The sequence below is a fragment of the Parus major genome, chromosome Z, assembly GCF_001522545.3.
Source record: "Parus major isolate Abel chromosome Z, Parus_major1.1, whole genome shotgun sequence".
NCBI lineage: Eukaryota > Metazoa > Chordata > Aves > Passeriformes > Paridae > Parus > Parus major.
The window spans coordinates 45,749,357-45,770,412 of NC_031799.1; the positions used below are offsets into that span (position 1 = coordinate 45,749,357).

Below are 21,056 nucleotides of genomic sequence, written 5' to 3' on the forward strand. Positions count from 1 at the left end.
AATCAGAGGACAATCTACAGAAACAAGTACAATTCACTCCTTCTCGCTGATCCTCACCATCACCAGCTGATCACTCTTGACCAGCCATGCCCAGCTGTGTCCACATGCACTTAATCTAAACAGAGGCCTATTCATTTTTTCATGTTGTTGCAGAAGCTGCTGTACTCATATGCATTAGAGCCTATCATCAGACTAACCCCACATTCACTTAATGCACAAACTCATCTGCAGAATGGAGAAAAGCACTCCAGCATGGCAGATCAAGGTCCTGCACAAATGTCCTTACTGAAATGTGCTATTTTCACATATTAGAAGTCTGTTGCCAGCACAGACTTCATGGTGGTTTTTGAACATCAGTTACATGAAGATTTAGGATCCATGAGATCTCTGAGGACCTGCAGGAACCAGTGTCAGGGAAGGTTTACGTTGAACATTGGGAAAAGGTTCTTCTCTCAGAGGCTGGTTGGGCACTGGAACAGGCCCCAAAGAGACATGGTCACAGCACCCAGCCTGACAGAGCTCAAGAAGCGTTTGGACAACGCTCTCAGGCACATGGAGTGACTCTTGGAGACAGCGCTGTACAGGGCCAGGAGTTTGGCTCAGTGATCCTTGTGAGTCCCTTCCAGCTCAGTATTTTCTGTGAATTAAACCACACTTCTGTTCAAACCAAGGGTACTACCAAAAGTAGACCAAGTTGTCCAGGACCTTGCCCACATGAATTTTCAAAGTCTCCAGAGATGGAATGTCCACAACCTCTTCTTCAGCAATGCATATGTTTATGTATATGAATTAACAAATAATAACAGTAACTAAACATTACATATTCATCATATTTTTTCTATGTACATGTTTGTACATACATATAATGTATATTTCAGAACTTGATAAATAATTTCAACATAGGTAGCAAGAAAACCTAAATTCACTTAAATAAACTTGTAGACTGTTGTAGCAAGTTTGAGATCAGACAGCAGATGTGTACACCAGAGAGATATAAGACACACAGATTAGAGGATGTAATTAAGTAGGCATTTAGAATCCATTCATGGATATTACGGTTCCCATAAGATGGAAGACATTTAAGTGCTACACTGATGGACTACTCTGGACTCAGTTCAATAATTTAGAAAAATCCTTTCATAGGCAATACATGGTATCCATCATACAGTTTTTGCTTTTATTTAAACTCAGAACCTGTTAAGATATGTTGGCATTTTGACTCTTTTCACCTGTCTTCTTCTACCACTCATGAAAACTTCAACACTGCATTCATCTTTAGGTAATTTTTTTTTGTTTCACAATCCTTATCCAACAACAATTCACAAGCCTTATCCAACATTTAGCAATATACAGGTTACTGCTACCTTTTGAGGTTAAACAATACATTTTCTCCTTGCCTCCTACCCTTAGTGGTTTTATCATTCTGAATGCATTAACATAAAAGCACAAGGACAAAGAGCAATTATAGGGACATAGCTCACTGCTACTATTAACATTATTTGTTTAGCTAACACTTTTGTTAAGCTACTGCTTTTTCACAAGTGAAAATTTAATTTTTATAAGGAATCCTGCAGGATGCTCTTATGTGCCATAGCAATCTACAGATGAAAGAGTGATGCAGTAATGTTCTTGATCACTGGGTGACACGTGGGAGTGATTCACAGTGATTAGATACACAAGCTGCATGGAAAGAGGGGGAAAGGGGTGGAAACTGGACAAAGGTCCACCACCCTGCCACATTTCCTTATGGTTACTCACACTTAAGTATTAGCCTTTTTACAGAGTAACACCACAGGAAACGTGATTGGTTACAGTCTGCCAGTAAATAGTTCAATAAGCATATTTTAGTTCAGAACAGCAAGTCTGTCCCCTTGTTTGAACACAGCAGCTAAGGAATTTTCTTTCTTACAGTAAGAGATGCTTACTGTAAAGGTATACACAATACATTTTTCCAGAAGTCTACCTCTCCCTCCTTAAATCTCCATGTCTTCCAACTGCTTCCTGATAGTCTCTCTCTGTTTGGACCTCTTTGTACCCATAACTCTGACAATCTGGATAACTTCCAAAGCTGAGAGTGTTCCAAGCTATGCATACAGTGCAGATGCCGAGCATACTTGTAAGTGAACAGCCTACCACATCATTCCAAGAAAGCCCTGAATTCACTCAGACTCTAAAGGCTCAGGTCAAATCTGAATATCTTCCTGTTCACAAGTCTGCTCTAGTATCTTAATCACGAGACTGACAAAAGTGAAAAAAATTGCATTTCTAGCTGCATTACAGCTGCCCTGTAAGAACACAGATAAGCAGAAAAAACATAACTTGCTGCCTTTACATATAGCCTTGCCTAAGCAGTTCATGCAAGACCAGCAGCCATGACTATTTCTTTAGGTAAAGAGACATATACTAATGGGAACCGCATGCAGAGAAAGACTGTTTCACAGTCCAGCTCTGATCCAACTAGAACCAACTGCATGGAGAGGCAGCTTGACACTCTGCTGCAATGGATTAAACATGGGAATAAGACGCTGAGGTACATCTGTAGTTTAGGATCTCTAGAAATAATATTCTCTGATATAAATAACTGCAACACTGCTTAGATGTCTTTCAAGTGTTTTCTCAGTGCACCTTGAAATACCAGCTGAAAGATTCTGTTGAATCTTGGTATGTGGCTTGTATGATCTTTAACATACTAAAGATCAAATAAAATACAGACCTTCCATATACAGAAATAAGACAAGCATTTGCTCAACCCTAGAACAGTACTTTAACAATCTAAAGATATTAATAATGTTGTATGGAATCTAATCACTTTTATTCAAGATGTTAGAAGTTCAAAAAGCTAGACTACTTTGCTAGTCTAGTGCAAAGGCACTTGTTTCTTACACATAGTTTGTGCTCTCAGAACTTTATACATCAAGTCAGCAACTCCACTGTCCTGAACAGTTGCCTGATTGGTTGAACAGTTGCTTGCTTGATTGCTGCTGCCACACAACATTCACATGATTTTGTACTAGATCCACTCTGACTGCAGAATCAAGTTATTCTCTACTGCATCAGCTATGTCCTGTCTTGTCATTGAAATTTTTGTACTATTTGAAAGTAGCCAAGTGCTTGCTTGACAAAAGTAGCTAGAATGTCAGGCTTTAGGTTGAACTTTAAGCTGTATTTAATTTAAATTTAATTTATTTTAATTTAAACTGTAAGGTTATACTGTGTAAGTTGAACAGAGATTATAGTTATAGGAGGTAACAATAAGTACACTAATAATAATTAAACTGGACAAAGCTCTAATTTTAAATATTACTTAAAAAAATAATAGATCACAGCTTATGGAGTGCAACAACCATATTACAACATGGACTGCAGAACCAACTAAATATACAGCAAGCAGTTGGTAACAAAACAGCAAACCAGAAGTAAGAAGGCTCCAGACCCCAATGCCAGTGTTTGTCCAGACTCTCTTGTGAAGGATAGGGAGCTTGGATTTTAAGTGTATAATTGCCTAGGGATTTATTTGTTCAGAGTCCCTGTTTTGAGGCACTACCAGATACCATAAATGACCTGTGCCAACAAACCTATCTAATGGAGAAGAGAGATTAATGTCAAAAATTTCTTAAACACCTGCGGAAATGGATCTTGCAACTTGCAGCATCTTCTGCATCCGATATACAGAACTGTTGCATTGTTCTGTCTCCACTGAACAGAGATAGTGCAAAATGCTCCTCATTATGAAATACATGTCTTTTAAAGAGCAATATGCTATGAACCCAGCTTTTAAATCTTAACAACTTCCTGCGATGAAGTATGAAACAGCTTGTTTTGGGGAAGCATCCCAGGTTCTTCAGCTGCAAAACCTGGCAGAGAAATGGTTAGGATCAAACATGTCATAGGTAAAAACATATCTGAAGTATCCTCTCACACAGGCACTTCCCACCTTATTATTATTTCATGGATTTACACACACCACAATGCCACATAGAGGACAATCACTCAGGAAGACTTCAGATTATTTCTTTTGATCTCCATTCACAAGTGGTTTGCCTACTGAGTTGGTCTTAAACCATGTCCCACGTTTACTCTTACACAAACACAGGAGATGCCAGACTGATCCAGAATACAACCACAGGTTGTTTCAACTTGCCCACACTCCCTAGCTTCTCTATGGCAAGCAAGTTAAGCTCTCACAAGCCAGCACTAAAGATGGAAGCAAATAATTTCTTTATCCACCATACTGAAGGACTTGAACTGCTTCAGCCATGAATTCTAACTCACCCTGCTCTCCTTTAACTGAAGATAAACACTACAGCTGAAGTCCCTAAACCCACCTAATTGTACTACCTAAATAATAAAAAAAAAAACCTACCTAATAATTTGAATTCAAATTAATCTGGAAAAAGATTACTCTCACTGGGCATCTGTTGTAGAGGTTAGTCACCTCATTACTAAAAGGTGCATGGCAATTTGGGTTTGTCTGCTTCAGCTTTGGTCGGTATTTCTACTGCTGCACATCAAAACTTCCTGAATCCCAGATACATTACATCTCCGTGTTTACTTTACCAGCCTTTGTCTAAAATCTTGCAAAATATAATCATGTCTGCCACTGCTTTAAATCTCCACCCCCTTTATTCCATGAATCAGCTAGTTTACAATTTTCCTTTTCCTCTGGGAATTTCAGCTAACCCATCTGCCACTATCCCTACTTTGCCATTTGCCCTTTTTTAAGTAACCAAACCAAACAAGCACCTTCCTGAATCTCCTTCCCATTCCAGTAACTCTTTCAAGTATGACACACAATTGAGCTGTTAACCAAACTCTTTACAGACGATGAACCACAGAAGATATAAAATTGCTCACTGAATTTGCTGAAACCTCTACTTCTCACTTCTCCATCAACACATAAAGGAAAACAGCACTCTATCCTTGTAAATGAAATCAGGAGAAAAAAACCCAAAATACTGAAAAAGGGATGCTGGAATGAAACACAAACATTTAACAGGCATTACTGGATCATTAAACACTAACTTACCTCTATGAAGACAGAACTATACAGCATTAGTTTACTGATTTAATTCCTAAAGTGGTTACTAGCTTATACTATGTAACGCACAGATTTTTTTTAAATGTTTCAGATTTTTTTAAAATGTTTTTAGCACGTCAGTGAATTCTTTGAAACAGCAGACCTCTAGCTTTGGGGGGTTTTATTCCACCTTTACTGTCTTCCTTATTACATCTCTCTGAGAGAAGTTTATTTTCACTTGCTTTGCTCACTGCTGAAGTACAGACTCTGTTAACTAAACTCCCTATTTTTCTTCCTCACTGAATCACAGGTATAGAAGAGAAGCAGCTCTCTGCCGGACCACAGTGACCCCTGTTCACCTGTCAAACTCTCCATCTCAGGGCTGCGAAATAACAGAGATTTCACATCCATTGCTGGGATAAGATAACACAACTGAACAAAAGGCAAGCTATGTTGTCTCTAACATACAAATGCTGCTGCAGGTAGGCACAGTTGGCTTTTTGAGGCACAGGATGATTTTACTCCTCAAATATATTCAGATTTCCTGCTTGTCACATATAGTTCTCTCTCTCAATAATTGCAAAAAAACCTGAATATGACTGAGAATTTTTTCCTGCAAGTTTCAGAACCTGCTACAAGCGCTTGGGAGCAGCATACAGATTTATGACCATTACAAAGCAGCAGGTAACCTAGCAACAAATATGTATTTTCTGATTTGAAAATTGCTTCAGTAGGATCTAAAATTGAACAGTGATTTTAAAAAAAGAAAAAGAAAGACACATTTTTCCCTAAGCAGTTGCTTTTGCTGAAAGATGTTCCATAAAAGAAGATACCTGGTGTCAATGTGGGAAATTCAATGAAAACTGACTAAATTGTAACATATACTGTAAAACATAACGAGATGCTAACTTCTAATCAATCACTTCCACAAAAGAAGTTGCTTCCAGTCAGGAACACCTACTAAGACAATAGAATAAAATCCTAGACTTTTCAACCTATATCATCACTGTCACAAGCAGATTTCTTTGGAATTCCACCTGGACAGATATAATTTATCAAGTTGTCATGGAAGTGTGGCTCTGCAATCATGTTACACATTTAAACATGTACACACAGATCATTCAGACTGATAACATTCAGCACATACTTGAAATTCCCGTGATGTGACTACTATCCTGGAGTTGAAAATGCCAATTAACAAAATAGAGGAACATTTATTTACAATACATGAGAAAAACTGAACTATACTCACAAGTCCAACACAGGTGGGAGGATGTGCTGTGCTTAAAAAAACAAGCAATGCTATTCCCCTTCTAACCTGAGTTCCAAAGTCCAGCACTTTCCAGTGTTGTTTCTAGAATATTTTGCTAAAATTTTAAGAGAATTACCAGTAAAAGACAGGGTAACATTTGTAAGTGGGCAAGTATCTATGGAGTTTGCTTCACCTGCCAGCCAACACATGTATGGTGGAAGCATCATGGAAGTTGCCATGCCGTTGTAACACGGGACTTTGAACCTCCTCACCTTTGACACTAAACTAGAAGGCAAAAAAGTTTACAAAGAAACGACAAACTGCCTCCAAAAAACCAGTTTATTTTTGATATATGACTACCCCATACCACATGCAGTGGGGATGAGGCCTCAACTTAGGGTCCTAAGCACAAGGTTTTTCAAGGGCCTCTAGCACTCCTCAAACATTCCCCAACTAGTCACGGTCTGTTCTGCTCTGCATGTGTCATACCAAGAGCCTTGGTACCCATCATGAGGCTGGCAGTGAACTGTGCCTCAAAGCAGGGCCAGACACACCTGTGAACCTGCCCCATCAGGAGGAAGGTGAGCTCGAAAGCCAAAAGGCCAGGGCACCATCACTTCACGCGCTACTTCTGCACATGCCCTGCGATATTAAAAAGGGCCAGGCCACCCAATGAAGGATGGCTGAGAACAGCTAGATGTACAGTAGGTGATCCCCTCGCCAAAACCCTTCCAGGTGCTGACGTAGTCCCAGTACCTAGCCTAGAGGGGCGGGAAGGGGAGCACAAGACTTACTTTATCTTTCATGGCAGAGGGGGCAGCAGCCGTCGGCTGCTTGGAGCCCTTGTTGAGCTTCTTGCCCGCGCCGTCGCTGCCTCCACCGCCGCTCTCCACCTTGATCAGCCGGTGCTTGGGGGAGATGTACTTCACCTCGGGTGGCGTCGCCGGGCGGCGCTCGCTGTGGCTGCGGAAGAGGTGCGGGGAGCCGGTGGTGGGAGGCGTGGCGCAGCACGACGAGGAGGAGGAGGAGGAGGAAGCCTTGAGGGCTGCCTCGCCCAGGTCCTCGGGCGCCGAGTAGTCCGGGCGGCACATGGCGCGCAGCTTGCGCAGGGACGAGCCGGGCCCGCTGTAGGGGTCCTCGAAGTCGCGGTCCTTTTGGGCGCGGTAGGCGCGGAGCAGGTCGCTGGTGTCGTCGCGCAGACGGCGCCGCGAAAAGCCGGGCGAGGTGTGGTGGTGGAGGTGGAGGTGCGGCGGCCCCTCGGGGCGGGGCGCGCTGCCGGCACCGTTGCGCTTCTCCCGGTAGTCGGGCCGCGGGGGCTGCGGAGGGCTCTTGGTCTTGCTATTGCCCAGGCTGAAGTACTTGTTCAGCCATTTGGCCATCGTCTCTCCCGGTGGCGGCCTCAGCACCGCTGCGCGCTGCCCCCGGCGCCCCGCGCCCCAGCCCCGCTCGCCGCCCGCATGGAGGAGCGGGGCGGCGGGGCGGGCCGGGCGCCCCGCTCCGCGCACTCGCCGCTCTCCCGCTGCCAGCGGCTGGAAGGGCCCCGCCGAGCCCTCCGGCTTCCCGGCGGGAGGGAGCCGCTCCCGGCCCGAGCCAGGCGCTCGCCGTAGCTCCGCGCCCGCCCCCGCGGCTCCGGGTCTGCCGCGACCTCAGCCCCGCTGCTCCGCGCTGGCAGCGCAGCCCAGCCTGACCTCAGCACGCACCGGAGAGGCGGGGGACGCATCTGCATGCGGGGCCCGCCCACCGCCGCCGCCGGGCGGGGCCGCGCCAGGTGCCCGCGGGGCGGGGCCGAGGGGCCGGCCCTGCGCGGGGCGGTACCGGTGTAGGTACAGGTGCAGGTGTAGGGATAAGGGTAAGGGTAGATGTAGATGTAGATATGCTGGTGTAGGTGCCGGTGTAGGTGCCAGTGTAAGGTGCAGGTGTAGGTGCAGGTGCTGGTGTAGGTGGTGGTGCAGGTGTAGATGCCGGTGTAGGTGCTGGTACAGGTGTAGCCACAGGTGTAGCCACGCTTTGCGTTCCAGGGCTTCCCCGCTGCGCCCTCAAATGGGCTGGGGAGCAGAGCTGTCACCTTGAAGAGGACAGAGGAGCCTTTCCGTTCCTTTCCCAGGTGCCTCCGCCTGTCGTCTGGAGTGGCTGTGGTACCTGTAGCCACCACCTGCACAGTCTGAACGCTGAATTCTCTACTACCGCTACCCATGTGTCCTCCTTCCCATCTGTGGTGGGGTAGGAGGATTCCAGATGGCACCTAAAAAGGAACCAATCCCTGTTTTTGGCTAGGGTTGATGCTAAACAAACAGGATGTTGCATATTTTTTTGGTAGGTACCTTTCCCATGTGTGTTCCTAGGTAAGGGCTACAGTTAATCAAATGCAGAGATGATACTTGTGTGAATCATGCTGCTCAGCTTGTGTGTTGCCAGAAGGATCTGGGCCACCACAGTCACAATCACTTAGTATTGCTCTTCTAATCTTTCTCCATCTTCCCAAAGGTAAACATACACTACAGCAGGTTTTCCCAAGTTCTATCTGCCCAGCTGTGATAGTCTCACCTGTATCTTTACAGGTGAGACTTTATCATCATCCCAGTGCTGACTGGTCTGGTTTTAGGGAATGCTGGAGGCATTGAATGGATGTTCAAGTAAGGATAGGAATACTGGCATGCTGTATGGGAGATGGGCTCTCCAGGCCCATCTCTGGCCTCTGCCACAATCAAAAAGTTAAGCAGACAGAAGAACCACGCAGATAATAGCTTGACTTGTGGTGCTTCAATTGTCCATTATGATCAGTGACAGGAGACGTTTGTTCCAGTTTTGTTCTGTCTACATTGCATAGTGGAATGCAGTTTCAAATGAAGAATGAGGGAACGCCTCACAATTGCATTTTTAGAAATCTCTGCTAATCAGAATTCAGTCCTATCCATAAAAGCAATAAAAAGTTTTTCATTCCCTCAGTGCAGATTTGTGACAGTTTTCCAGAGCTATACCTGAAGCATTGTTTTCCCATTGCTTTATCAGGTCCATCAATGCAGAGAGATGGGCAAGGAGAACCCTTCTCATATAGTTAAAAATCTGCACAAGAACACTGCAGTTTCACTGGGAGCTGTGGACATGTTCCTAATATGATGTGCTGGTTTTGGCTCAGGAACAGTTAATTTTCTTCACAACAGCTGTAACAGAATTATTTGTGCTGGAAACAGCATTATTAATATGGGGGGGAGGGGGTTGTTACTGATGAGCAGTGCTTACACAGAGCCAAGGCCTTGTCTTCTCACGTTGCCCCAGCAGCAAGCAGACTGGGGGTGCACAAAAGCTTGGGATGACACAAGCCAGGACAGCTGACCTCAGTCAACTAGATGGATATTCCATATCATATGGCATCATGCTCAGCACATAAAACTGGAGGGAGAAGAAGGATGGGGGGGAGGGGGGGGTGTGATGTTCGAAGTGTTAATGTCTGTCTTCCCTGACGTGCTTTCTGCACAGAAGGGTGACCCAAAATTGGACTTGAGATGCAACCCTGTTTTGAAGATGAGAAAGGCAATATCATGTACTGTTTGGAGAAAGGTGTGAAGATGTCAGGCACAGTCATGTTTTGCACTGTTGTTTTTAATCATTTGGGAGTTAGAGCTCTTTTAACCTTTTTATAATCAGAATAGTGGAGGAAACAGAAGAGGAAACTTTTATCTACTTACCACTACAAGTCATCTGTGTATTGCCCTGTTGCATTTTGGCAAACACCTATTGGATCTCTGTTGGCTTTGTTGAAGCCCAACGTCAGTCTGTAGTGCATTTACACACCCACCGCCAGACATGAATTATGAGGGCAAAATGGACTTAGTTATACTCATGAGTTAATTGTCTTCATGAAATAAAGATGGAATGGATTTACATAGGAAGTTTTTATCTGGTTTTATTGACCCTTTCAACCTCACTCTAGGCTATACATTCCCTATAAGAAGACTCATTCTCTCTGAGTTTGGGCGCTATCCTTACATTTTGCTCAATGTAAGCATGTCTGTATGTTTTAATGAGCTCCTGAGAACAAACCTCCTCCCCTGTGAGTACAGGCTTGAATTGTAATTCCTTCCTGCAGCATTTTCATCAGCTTGTGTGGAAAGAAGGGTTGCAGGTCCCTTTACTATCATCAGCAAATTTTTCTTTTGACGCCCTTAGTGCTGGTCTCCTGTCTCTGCTCAGCATATTCATCCTGTCTGACTATAGTTTTGTGGGGTTTTTTTCCTCAGCCTGAGCCTGAGCAGTGTCGTGTTTCTTGACTGGCTAGTACCTCAGGATCTCTCAGGGGGTTGCAAGACTCCCAGTAGATGCTGATTCAGGAATGGTATATTCTAGACCCTTTGTATGAGAGCGATTTTTTGCCCTGAAGCAGATGAGTCCCAATTTCTTTAAAACTTCTCCTTACCCAGAAGTCTAGCAGTTCCCTAATTCCTGTTCTGCCAGTCATGGGAGGGGCAGGAAAGCCCCAGGAGAGCTCTAAACGCAGCCTGATAGTGTCCCTTGTGGCTCAGTGAGGAACCACGTTCTCTTCCCTGCATTGACAGGCAGTTTGTGAGGTGACAAGTCAGCAAAAGCACATCGATGCAGGGGAGCTTCTCTAATACTTCAGAATCTCTCTTAAGTTGCCTCCCAGCAGTGTGGGAGGATAGGAACTATAGATGTACTAGATAAACCTAGGAAAACCCAAACCTGGATAAATATCTACGAATGAGTACAGAATAATCTGTAAAACAGGCATAGCAGAGAAGTAAAATCAAGAATTGCATTGTCTCTCTAATCTCAGTGATTGTTCCAATATAAATCTGCAAGGTCCACAACACTTTTGCGTGTGCACAAGCTGTTTTCCAATCTGTCTGCTCAGGCAGGTTACATCTACACCTGTAGGACTCCCAAGTCCCTGCTCTTTGTCATGTCTTCTCATGTCATTTTCACATGGATTTCTGAAGGAATCAGGCTTTGTCTTTTTTGGAACTCTGATCACATTTTTGAGTTCTGGTTGGCAAGTTTCCAGCATATCTTTTTACCAAACGTAAGGATAAAATCGTGATAGTGAAAGTGAACTTTACCTGAGAAATAACAAATCATAAAATGTTATGATCTGAACAGAACATCTACTTCTTCTCAACCTGCATCTCTTGAAGTTCTTTTGCTAATTATTTTACTAATTCCCTAAGTTTGTTTCAGCTTAGGGAATTAGCAAAAAAGAGACTCTTACCTTTTGATAGAGGCATTTTATTGCACACAAGGCACTAATTTGTGCTAAGTGTTCATACTCCTTATCATATTAATTTAATTAAATAAGGAAGTTAAGGAGCATCTACTCTGGAATTTATAAGGTCTTGTTTCCTCTCATACTGATTTCCATGTGTAGTACAGGTTGCAGTGCATATCAAATTAGGATAAAGAAGAAAAAGTAGCAAGTAACATGTAAAGCAAAGTATTTTCTGTATTAATAAATACTCAAGCAGTGCTGCCAAGTCTAAATTTGCAGTTATCTTGCAGGAAAACAAGTCTAAAATTTTTACTATTGATCAACCCTTCACACTAAGGTATCCACAAGAAAGACAGAAAGCAGATAATGCTTCTGGTTAATACGGCTTTAGGCTAGGCAAAAAAATAAATCAAATGCATTCACCATGTTAAGAACAGCCATCACAAAACAGAGAAGTGTTCTCTTTCTTGAGGCACTTCTTTCTTGGTCACTGTTGTCGGGTAATTCAGAAAGGGTATGTATCATCCAGGACATATTTGGATTCCTCCTATTTGTGTATGTTGGATCGCACAAACCATACCCAGGTAATGATTAGAGATCCATTTGTTGTCTACAGGCTATCAAAATGCTGAATGTTTTCCTTCTTGTGCATACGTATGACTAAATATAGGATTATTAGGAAGTTCTGATTTTTCCTGTTTTCCAGTGTGACATCTTCCTGGAATTAGTTTATTCCCGAGTAAGGAGAAATTCTTATACTGTGAGCATGTGTTTGTTACTTAAGTCCAACCAATTTGTCCCATATTCTCATGCTGCAGGAAAAAAAACCTAACCAGGTTCCTCTTGAATTATACTTTTGTGATGATCTCTTTGCCTACTAGAACAAGTTCATATCAATCATCTTTAGTTTTCTTACATCACATGGGCTGTTCAAAATCAGATTTTGAAGGGTTTTGTCACCTACAGATATCCTGCAGAATTTGCAAAAGCAGCTTCATTAAGCCAGCTGGATTTAGAGTACAGGGTGCCTGCAGACATTCCGTTTGTCATTTGCTTGCATTTTTCAGTGGCTCTCTGGAAAGCTCTGGCTGAAGTAACCACTATGATCTGCATTACAGATTTGCTTTGAGCACAGGTTATGTGTTGTCATTGGAATGATGTAGTTCAGTGACAGCTACTCTTTGGACAATGGCAAATTCTGGCAAAGATACAGCTGTAACAGCACTGAGTTCCATGATCCCATGATCCATGGGTTTCAGATTTTGTCAAAGACCTTGAATTAGCCTGAGCTCAGCTGGATAAATGGGAGCTCTGTCATTTTGGTGCAAGCACTTTTCCTCGTTGTTTTTTGGTTGTGGGGGTTTTTTTTGTTTGTTTTTTCCTGCAATTGCACATGGCAATGTGCAACTATCTCAGGATTCTGACCTGTTTTCTCTGTGTTTCAGTGCAACACAGAACCTTTGGGTAGTAACAGGGGCTCTGCACAGTGAGGAGAAGTTGATCACTGGTACAGAGCAGTAATGAGATCTCCATTTTCAGAAATTGAGATCTCAAATAGAGAGGGCCCTGAATACCCCGATTTCGACTGGCCCAGCTTTCAGCAAGACAGTGGTCCAGAGATATCTGGAGGTTCTGTTCAACCTAAGGTGAAGCTGCTCCCCTATCCATATTCTTTCTAGTCCTTGTGTTCCTGTGCTGCATCAGGCAGGACACTGACCAAAAGCCCTCACTGGTGCTACAGGAGAATTTTCCATATGGATATGCCTGATTGCTATCCTACTGAGATGCCACTATTCAACATTAAATGGAGAATGGTTGTTCCATAATTCTTCTTATCAACTGCAACTGTAGGGACAAACAGACCCATTTGGAGAACCTCAGCAGAATGATGGAACTGGATTGTAATTACAATTAAAGAACTGTTTTTTAAAAACATCATTTTGTGATCAGAATAGTATAGAATTTTATGATCACAGTAGTGCAGGATTTTTTTTAACTGGTATCAGTGTAGCAAGATTTTATAAGTATCATAGCACCAAAATTGAAACCACATCTTAACTGATGTTTCCCAATCACCCGGACTCTCTGCAGACTGGGTGGTTGGCTTGCAGTGTAAATAAAACAATCATAATCTATAGTCAATCTTCAGAGGAAGCAGACAACAGAGGAGGAGTCCCTCACCACTAGAGGATTGTGGGTTTTGTTGTCCAGCAGCAGCTGTGGGCCAAGTCACACTTAGAGCTTGTACTTCTCCATTTACAGAGTGCTCTCTCTGTGTGATGTTACGTTTCATTTTTCTGTGATTGGGTCATCACAAGTTGTTTGTCCAGGTGCCTGAGACCTTCAAGGCTGTAAGGAGGTGAGAAGGTGGGCTGGAAGTTCCCAGGAAACTTGGGGATGAAATGGTAGTGGATAAGTCTGCCTGGTGTGTGGTATCTTCAAGACCTGATAAAGGGGAAGAAGGGAGCTGACACATGACTACTCAGTCACAGGAACAGCTCTTTGCCATATTAAATGGCATTAGTTGTGCTAATCATATTGCCATGTACCAGGAGCACAGAAATGCTGCACCAGAAACTGTGCAGGGAAAGAACAGACCCCTAGATTCAATAATGAGGGACATTTCTGATATAACACAGGAAAAGGTGCAAGATCCTGCTGGCAGTGGTCTTGTTGCATTGCTTTAGGTCCTTTTTTCAGGAACCATGATTTTGAAATCATTGCAGTTAAATTCCAGAGCCTTCTGATAATAAAATTTAAATTAATTAATAAAAAAAAATCCCCTTCGTTCTGAACTTATTTCTAGTTTCTGTGGATTAAATAGGTTTTCTAATTAGGAAACACATATGGTTTAAAGGGTTTCACATCATATTTTTGGAATGTGTGGAAAAAGCAATTTGGAGTCTCACAAAGAGCTCCCAGATTTGCTGAAAAATTGGAAAAAAATTCTCCATTCCTTTTAACTCTGGTTCCCACTAGGCTTGGGATACCTAATTACTTTTTCAAGATGATAATGAAGAAGAAATAATACTTTACAGGCATCAACCTGTGTACTTCTCAAGAAAATTTTCAGAATAATATCAGAACATGAGGATAATTCCTCATCATTTATTAATGACCAGCTTTCACTGGTCAGAGATTGGAAAGATTTCTTCATAATGAGCTTCTCAGCAGAGAAGTAGAACAGAAGCACAGACAGTTCTGCATGCTAAAAATCATTTCACTTCCTTAATAAATTGCAGGGAATTGAGGTATAACTCAAGTACAGAGACATCAGGAAACTAACACGTGCAGCCATAAACATTCCTCTGAAAAGCTGAAACAGACACTGCAGCACAATGAATACAGCCTCAGCAAATGGGCAAGTAATCAGACCTCTGAAATACATTAGTGGCAACTACCAGGACAAGAGATGTGAGAAATTTCATAATCTTCTTTTCAAACTGGTCTGTATGAAGTAGGAAGGAAGGTGATATTGAACACAGGCTTCCAACAAGCCATCCATATATCTGGTGTAGTAATTTAGTCTGGATTCTATGAAAACACAAAGCATCATTCTGTAATTAAAGGCTAAATCATAGCAAATGCAAGATATTAAGTTTCTGCATGCAACTTTGACTTTAACATTTCCAAATCTACAGTGCAGGCAGACTATTATGTTATCAGTTATGTTTTAACATTTCCCTGGTTCAAGCAGAACAACAAATTAATGACTCTCAGAAGTCTTGTCCTACCTCATTTTGATGAGGTTTTAGTTATCATAGAAAGAGGAACAGTTCTGCAGTTTTATTTTTCACATTGGCCATAAGTGTACTACTATTAGAAGATGGGCCTGCAGATTTTGCTGTTAATTTCTTGCTGTTTGTGGATCTAATGAAGAAGAACGCTATTCCAGATAATCTGTGTCAGGTGTTGCTTCATGCCTCTGAGATTCAGCAACAGTAATTTTCAACATGTTTGTCTGTCTTGGTGCTCTTCTGTGCAGTAAACAGCTCCTATGGTCCTTCTCTGGCCTACAAGTTCCCTGATTCACAGCTTTCCTGTCAGGTTCTGAATATCCATCAGGAACACAAACCGTGTTTGTAGCTCCTGATTGCAAACTGTATTGACAAAAAGGACTTTGTCTCTCTAACACCTGCATTTTCTACAAGTACATTTTGTAGGTTATTTTTCTTCTGTATCTTGTACAAAAGAGGAGAATGATCACTAACCAAATCAAATACTGAGGAGTTTCATATTAATCAAGCTCCTACAATGGAAACATACACACAATAGTTGCTGGAGCCTGAAATTCTCATTGTACAGAGGGAGATAGTTTGGTGACTTGTACACCAGCGCATGCTGCAAGACAACCAAGACAGCTCTGATTCTTTAATAAATTACTCCTATGCCTCGAGTCACTGTCCTCCTCTCTGACATTTCATCCCATTGGACTCAATGTAGGCTTAATTGCTCCCAATTAATGTCTACTGGCTTATGGATCTCCAAACGTGGCCATTTTACATAATGAGAGATTTTGCAATTGCCTTGTGAGTAATCCAGACACAGATTTGCATTTTAGCATGCTTGGAAACCATAAAAGGAGCTTTAAACAAAATCAGATTGTTCAAATGCAGTCCGATGGCTGACTTCTCAATTAGGATAATGTAACTCACACAAATAATATAACTCACCCAAATGCCAGGGATTTTTCTGCACACACCTATTATAGCCTTTACACTTGTATTTGGTCTGGCTGAGGTGGAGTTCATTTTCCCACAGCAGCCCTCCCGGTGCTGTGCTTTGCTTTAGGAGCTGAAAAGGTGTTGACAACACAGCATTGCCTTGGCTGCTGCTGAGCAGTGCTGGCACAGCACCAGCCTCTCTCTCCAGCACTCCACCCCACAGAGGCCAAAGGCTGGGGGTGGGCAGGATCCTGGGAGGGCATGTAGCTGGGACAGCCAACCCCAACTGAACAAAGGGGTATTCCACATCATAGGATGTCTGTCCAGGTACAAAACCTAAGGGGAAGGAGAAGGAAGGTGTGGCCTTCGTTGTTTGTGGTGTTTGTATTCTGGAGCATCTGCTGTGTTGAAGCCCTGCTTCTCAGGAAGAGGCTGGATATCATTCACTGGTGGGAAATAAAGAATAAAATCTTTCAGGTTTTCTTCCCCCCTTGCTTGCACATGTGCAAAATTCTCTTTTGCTTTATTAAACTGACTTTATCTTAGCTCATGAGCGTTTGTTTCCCATCTTCTTTTCTTTATGCTCCCACTGTGCTGAAGAGAATCATAGAGAAGGTTAGTTGGCTCCTGGGTCCCAGACAAGGTCAATCCACCATATCACTGTCCCCTTGAAGCCCCCAGAGTTCACCAAGTTTTTGAATATTCATAACCACAAAGAGACAAGAGACTGCTGATTATCCACTGAGGACTTCTTAACAATCCATCTTTGGCAAAGAAACCTTTTTCCTTTTTTTGAGAAAAAGTGTTGGTTAAAACATTCATTGTAAATTCAAATGGAGGATGTCTGTCAGCTGGTGTCTGTGATCGCTTTTAATAAAGAATAATGAAATGCAGTGTCCTTTTAAATATAAAAAAGTATTTTTAGGGTGTTGTATACTTTTCCACTGAAACATAAATGAAACTTTGGAAGAATTCAGATTAGACTTTCTTCTTCAACAGCAAAACATGAGGTATTGAATCATTTGAATAGTTTAGATTTGAAGGAACATTTAAAGGTTATCTAGTCCAACTCAGCCCTGCAACACACCTGAGCAGGGACATTCTTCAACTAGATCAAGCTGCTCAGAGCTCTGTCCAACCTGACCACTTCTGGAATGGACCAAAGCAAAAAAAGCAGAATTTGCAAAAAATTTCCTGAGGACTGCATCTCTTTAACTATCCCAATCCCCTATAAATTTTTATGTGGAACAGTAAGAAATGAGTACTACATCAGCTATTATAACTCAGCAAAATTCCATCTGTCAGTGCCACCATGCGCTTTGAAGGAACAGACCTACCAAAACTAGAGTTTATCTATATCTGCCTGTTGCTAGCCATAAGACATAATGCTCTGTGGAGAGAAACAATAAGAGTGTACATGCACTCTGCATTGCTCAAAAGCAAATAGTTTACTCATTCTTAGTTTCTCAAAGAATCGGTCGTTCATCTTCTTGAAGTGGAGAGTAGGTGCAACAGAAACTTTCGAGGTGAACTGACAGAGAAACTTTCTCTGCAGGCTGTGAATCTCATGGAGCCTTATGTGCACCACTGGTTCTGACATTACTAGATGTCTGCTGGCAAAAAGAAACAAAGAAAAATAGACTTTGCTACTGTTCCCACGTGTTGTTGCCCAGAGGAGACATTGTCACAACTGTGGCCATAATGCAGCTGCCTGGAAGAGGGGATCTCAAGTGCATACAGATGCTTCCTCACTTTTCAGTAGCCAGTGTGGTGGGTTGACTCTGGATGGATGCCGAGTGCCCATCAAAGCCACTCTATCATTTCCCAACTTCTCAACTGAAAAGAGAAGAGGGAACAGAACCAAAGGCTCATGTGTCAAGATAAGGTCAGGGAGAGATTACTCACTAATTACCATCAGAGATAAAATTGATTTGAGGAGATTTGTTTAAATAAAGACCTTAGAAACACCTTCCCTTGCACACCTCCCTCCCTACCAGCCCTACCTTCTCCCACTCAGCAGCACAAGGGAATGGGTGTTGTGGTCAGTTCAGCACATGTTTCTGCTGCTGCTCAGGGACAGGCATCCTTCCTCTGCTCCACTCTGATGCCCCCTCACAGAAGATAGCTCTCCATGAGCTTACCCAATGTGAGTCCATCTCACAGGCAACAGCTCTCCACAAACCACTTCCACAGGATGTAATCCTTCAGGCACAGCCTGCTACAACGTGGGTCTCCTACAGGATCGAAAGTCCTTCTAGGAAACCTGCTCCAGCACTGGATCTCCTCTCCACTGGTCTGGAGCTCCTTGCCAGGATGCTGTTCCAGCTGGGGCATCCCACAGAGTCACAGCCTGCTCTCAGGCATTCACCTGCACCAGCATGGGGCCCCTTCATGGGGTACAGGTGGATCTTTACATCCCCATGGATCTCCATGGGGTGCATGGGAACAGCTGATTTACCATGGTCTTCACCATGGCTTGCAGGAGAATGTCAGCCTTCTACCCTTCCATCTCCACCAACTTCAGTGCTTTCAGAATGGTTCCTCCTACATATTCTCATTCCTCTCACATATTCTCACCCCTCTCTTCTCTGTCCACAGTTACATCTGCACAATAACTTTTTTTTCCCTTCTTAAATATGTTATCAAAGAGGCATTACCACCATTTCTTATTGGCACAGCCTTGGTGAGCAGTGGGTCTGTCTTGGAGACATATGGCATTGGATCTGCCACACACAGGGGAAACTTCCAGCAGCATCTCACAGAAGTGATTGTACCTCCTGACTATCAAAGCTTGGCCACACAAACCCAGTACACGAGCATTAATTCATGAATCAAAACCAACGCATGCCTTTCCGTATCTCTTACCTTAGAGGTTTGGTGAAACACAGTCTCATGAAAATTCACTTGGAAAGGCTGGCCTTCTGTTATAAGGTAAACTGAACTTTACCATAGTGGTTACAGTACAAAGAACTGACGTTTTGGTTAATATTTAATAACAGTTTGTCCTTAGGTATAGTCTTTATTTTGTCCCATCTGCTGCTTGTCAGCTGCAATAATGTCAAACAAGGACACTTCCAAAGTAACACATCTCTGTAATTTGCAGTTCTTATGCTTGCCATGTAATGGGAATGCAAATGCCTTCATTGACCTTTCTTATTCCTTGATTCTTCCAGCTGGTACATTTATATAGTACAGTGTAGCACTTCTGCTCCCTGGTGAGTGATGAAAAGCTCTCAGGTATTTTCTTCTATCGGCCACTCTTTTTATGGACCAGAACACTGTACCTTGCCTCTGTGATCTCATGTTCTGAGAGGCTTTAGCTCGTGGGTTAATATGAGCTACCCCAGCTCAGCAGTGAGTGCCATAGTTGGTTAACAATTAGCTTGCTCAGGAAGAACAGATTGTCAGAAAGGCAGAGTGATAAATAGCCGGTGAAATCATCTCTGTCTTGTATATTGGGCAGATTTCCAGCTGCTTGAAAATAAGCAGTATGTGTGTTCATTCAGCTGTTAACTTGAACTGGAATTGTTAGCTTCTAACATGAAAATCTGGCTGCCTTTTGTATTAGCCAAGTGTAAATTCATTGGAGGATTAATAATGAGTGAAAATACTACCTCGTTATATGCATGTGAAATATTTACATTGCAGATTTAAAATTCTGAGTATTTTCTTTAGTTTTTATAAAACCCATATTATATTCATGAAAAACTCCACAAAATCATGGACAGTCATCTCACTGCAAGCTATTTTCTGAATTCAAACACAGACTTTTATAATACTTAACCACTAAGTCAATATGAGAGAAAAATATCAAGTACATTAAAGTGCATTAAACAAAATCACAGCAAATATTATGTAAGATGGCTGTTGCAGAGACACTTGACCCCCACCCATACCTTTGTTCATACTGACTAAGGAGAAACAGGCCTCATGCCCTATGGTGTGTGCTCTTAAGCTCCTGGCTCCTGTATAAAGGAGTGAAAACATCTCATAAAAACATTTAGAGAGACAGTTTCAAAACCCAAAAGTACAAGATAACTAAAGCACAGAACAAGACAGTACAGCTGAAATGAACACATCTGTCTTGTCTTTACTACTGATTAGCAGCCAACTACTTCACTCTGTAAATATGACTGTCAAAATGTGCCCAATTTGAGCTCTCCCTGAACTGCAGCTGAACTGCATGCCAGGTGACTCCCCCATTCAGCACCAATGCCTCCTGAGGTTTGAAATTCCTTACCTGAGATTAGGATAGCCTTCCTTACCCAACATGGAGAGATCCCTTATATTTGACAGATCCTCGGTAATTATTGAAATAATGCTGATTTAATAGTAATGAAAGATTACTAATACATGATGATGATGATGATGATGATGATGATGATGATGATGATGATGACTGTTATTATTATTTTGTTGTTATTGTTGTTGTTGTATAGGTTAATTTCATTGCACAAAACCCCAACACTAAGATTGGACTTAGCCCTCCCTAGGATTCCTAAGGAATTTAGAAAGGAAGGTGGCCTATTCTGAATGTTGTGACTTAACAAGGGGGTCTACCTCTTTCTTTGTGTCTCTGGTCTCTGTGTGACTTGTTCTAACTGAATTCACTTATATTTTAGTAAAAACATTTTTTTGCTTCCTGAAATGTTCTACTGTAATACTGTATGGTTCTTGTTCCTTCAGCTCAAGAGAGTTAAAAATGCTGGAGATGACTAGTACCAACAAGCAGCCTGTTCTTTGAACTGCTCAGTAAGTAGTCCTCAATGGCATGTGTTCTCACCTGATTTAAGTGATTTGCAGCTCTTTGAACCTTCAAAGGAAAAATACACTTGCAAATGCAGAATGATGTCAAATCTCTAAAATCCTGTCAACATGGTAATACTCTGATTATCACAGATG

At 42.4% G+C, this 21,056-nt stretch overlaps 1 protein-coding gene and 1 long non-coding RNA gene across 3 annotated transcripts in view; both read right to left on the reverse strand.

Annotated features, from left to right (window-relative positions):
• SHB (SH2 domain containing adaptor protein B) overlaps positions 1-7,961 on the reverse strand; it is a 59,953-nt gene extending 51,992 nt beyond the window's left edge. Inside the window, exon 1 of the mRNA XM_015615159.3 lies at positions 7,064-7,961. Within this exon, the coding sequence (XP_015470645.1) occupies positions 7,064-7,648 (585 nt within the window). The 5' untranslated portion in view covers positions 7,649-7,961. The remainder of the gene's footprint in view (positions 1-7,063) is intronic.
• Positions 7,962-14,582: 6,621 nt separating this feature from the next.
• On the reverse strand, positions 14,583-19,078 carry LOC117243700. Of its 2 annotated transcripts, XR_004495510.1 has the most exons (3): positions 19,020-19,078; positions 18,158-18,388; positions 14,583-17,990 (listed from the first exon to the last, which is right to left on the reverse strand). It is a non-coding gene; the product is annotated as an uncharacterized LOC117243700 (long non-coding RNA). The 2 variants fall into 2 exon arrangements; XR_004495509.1 differs by having other exon boundaries at positions 18,158-19,072.
• Positions 19,079-21,056: the final 1,978 nt, after the last annotated feature.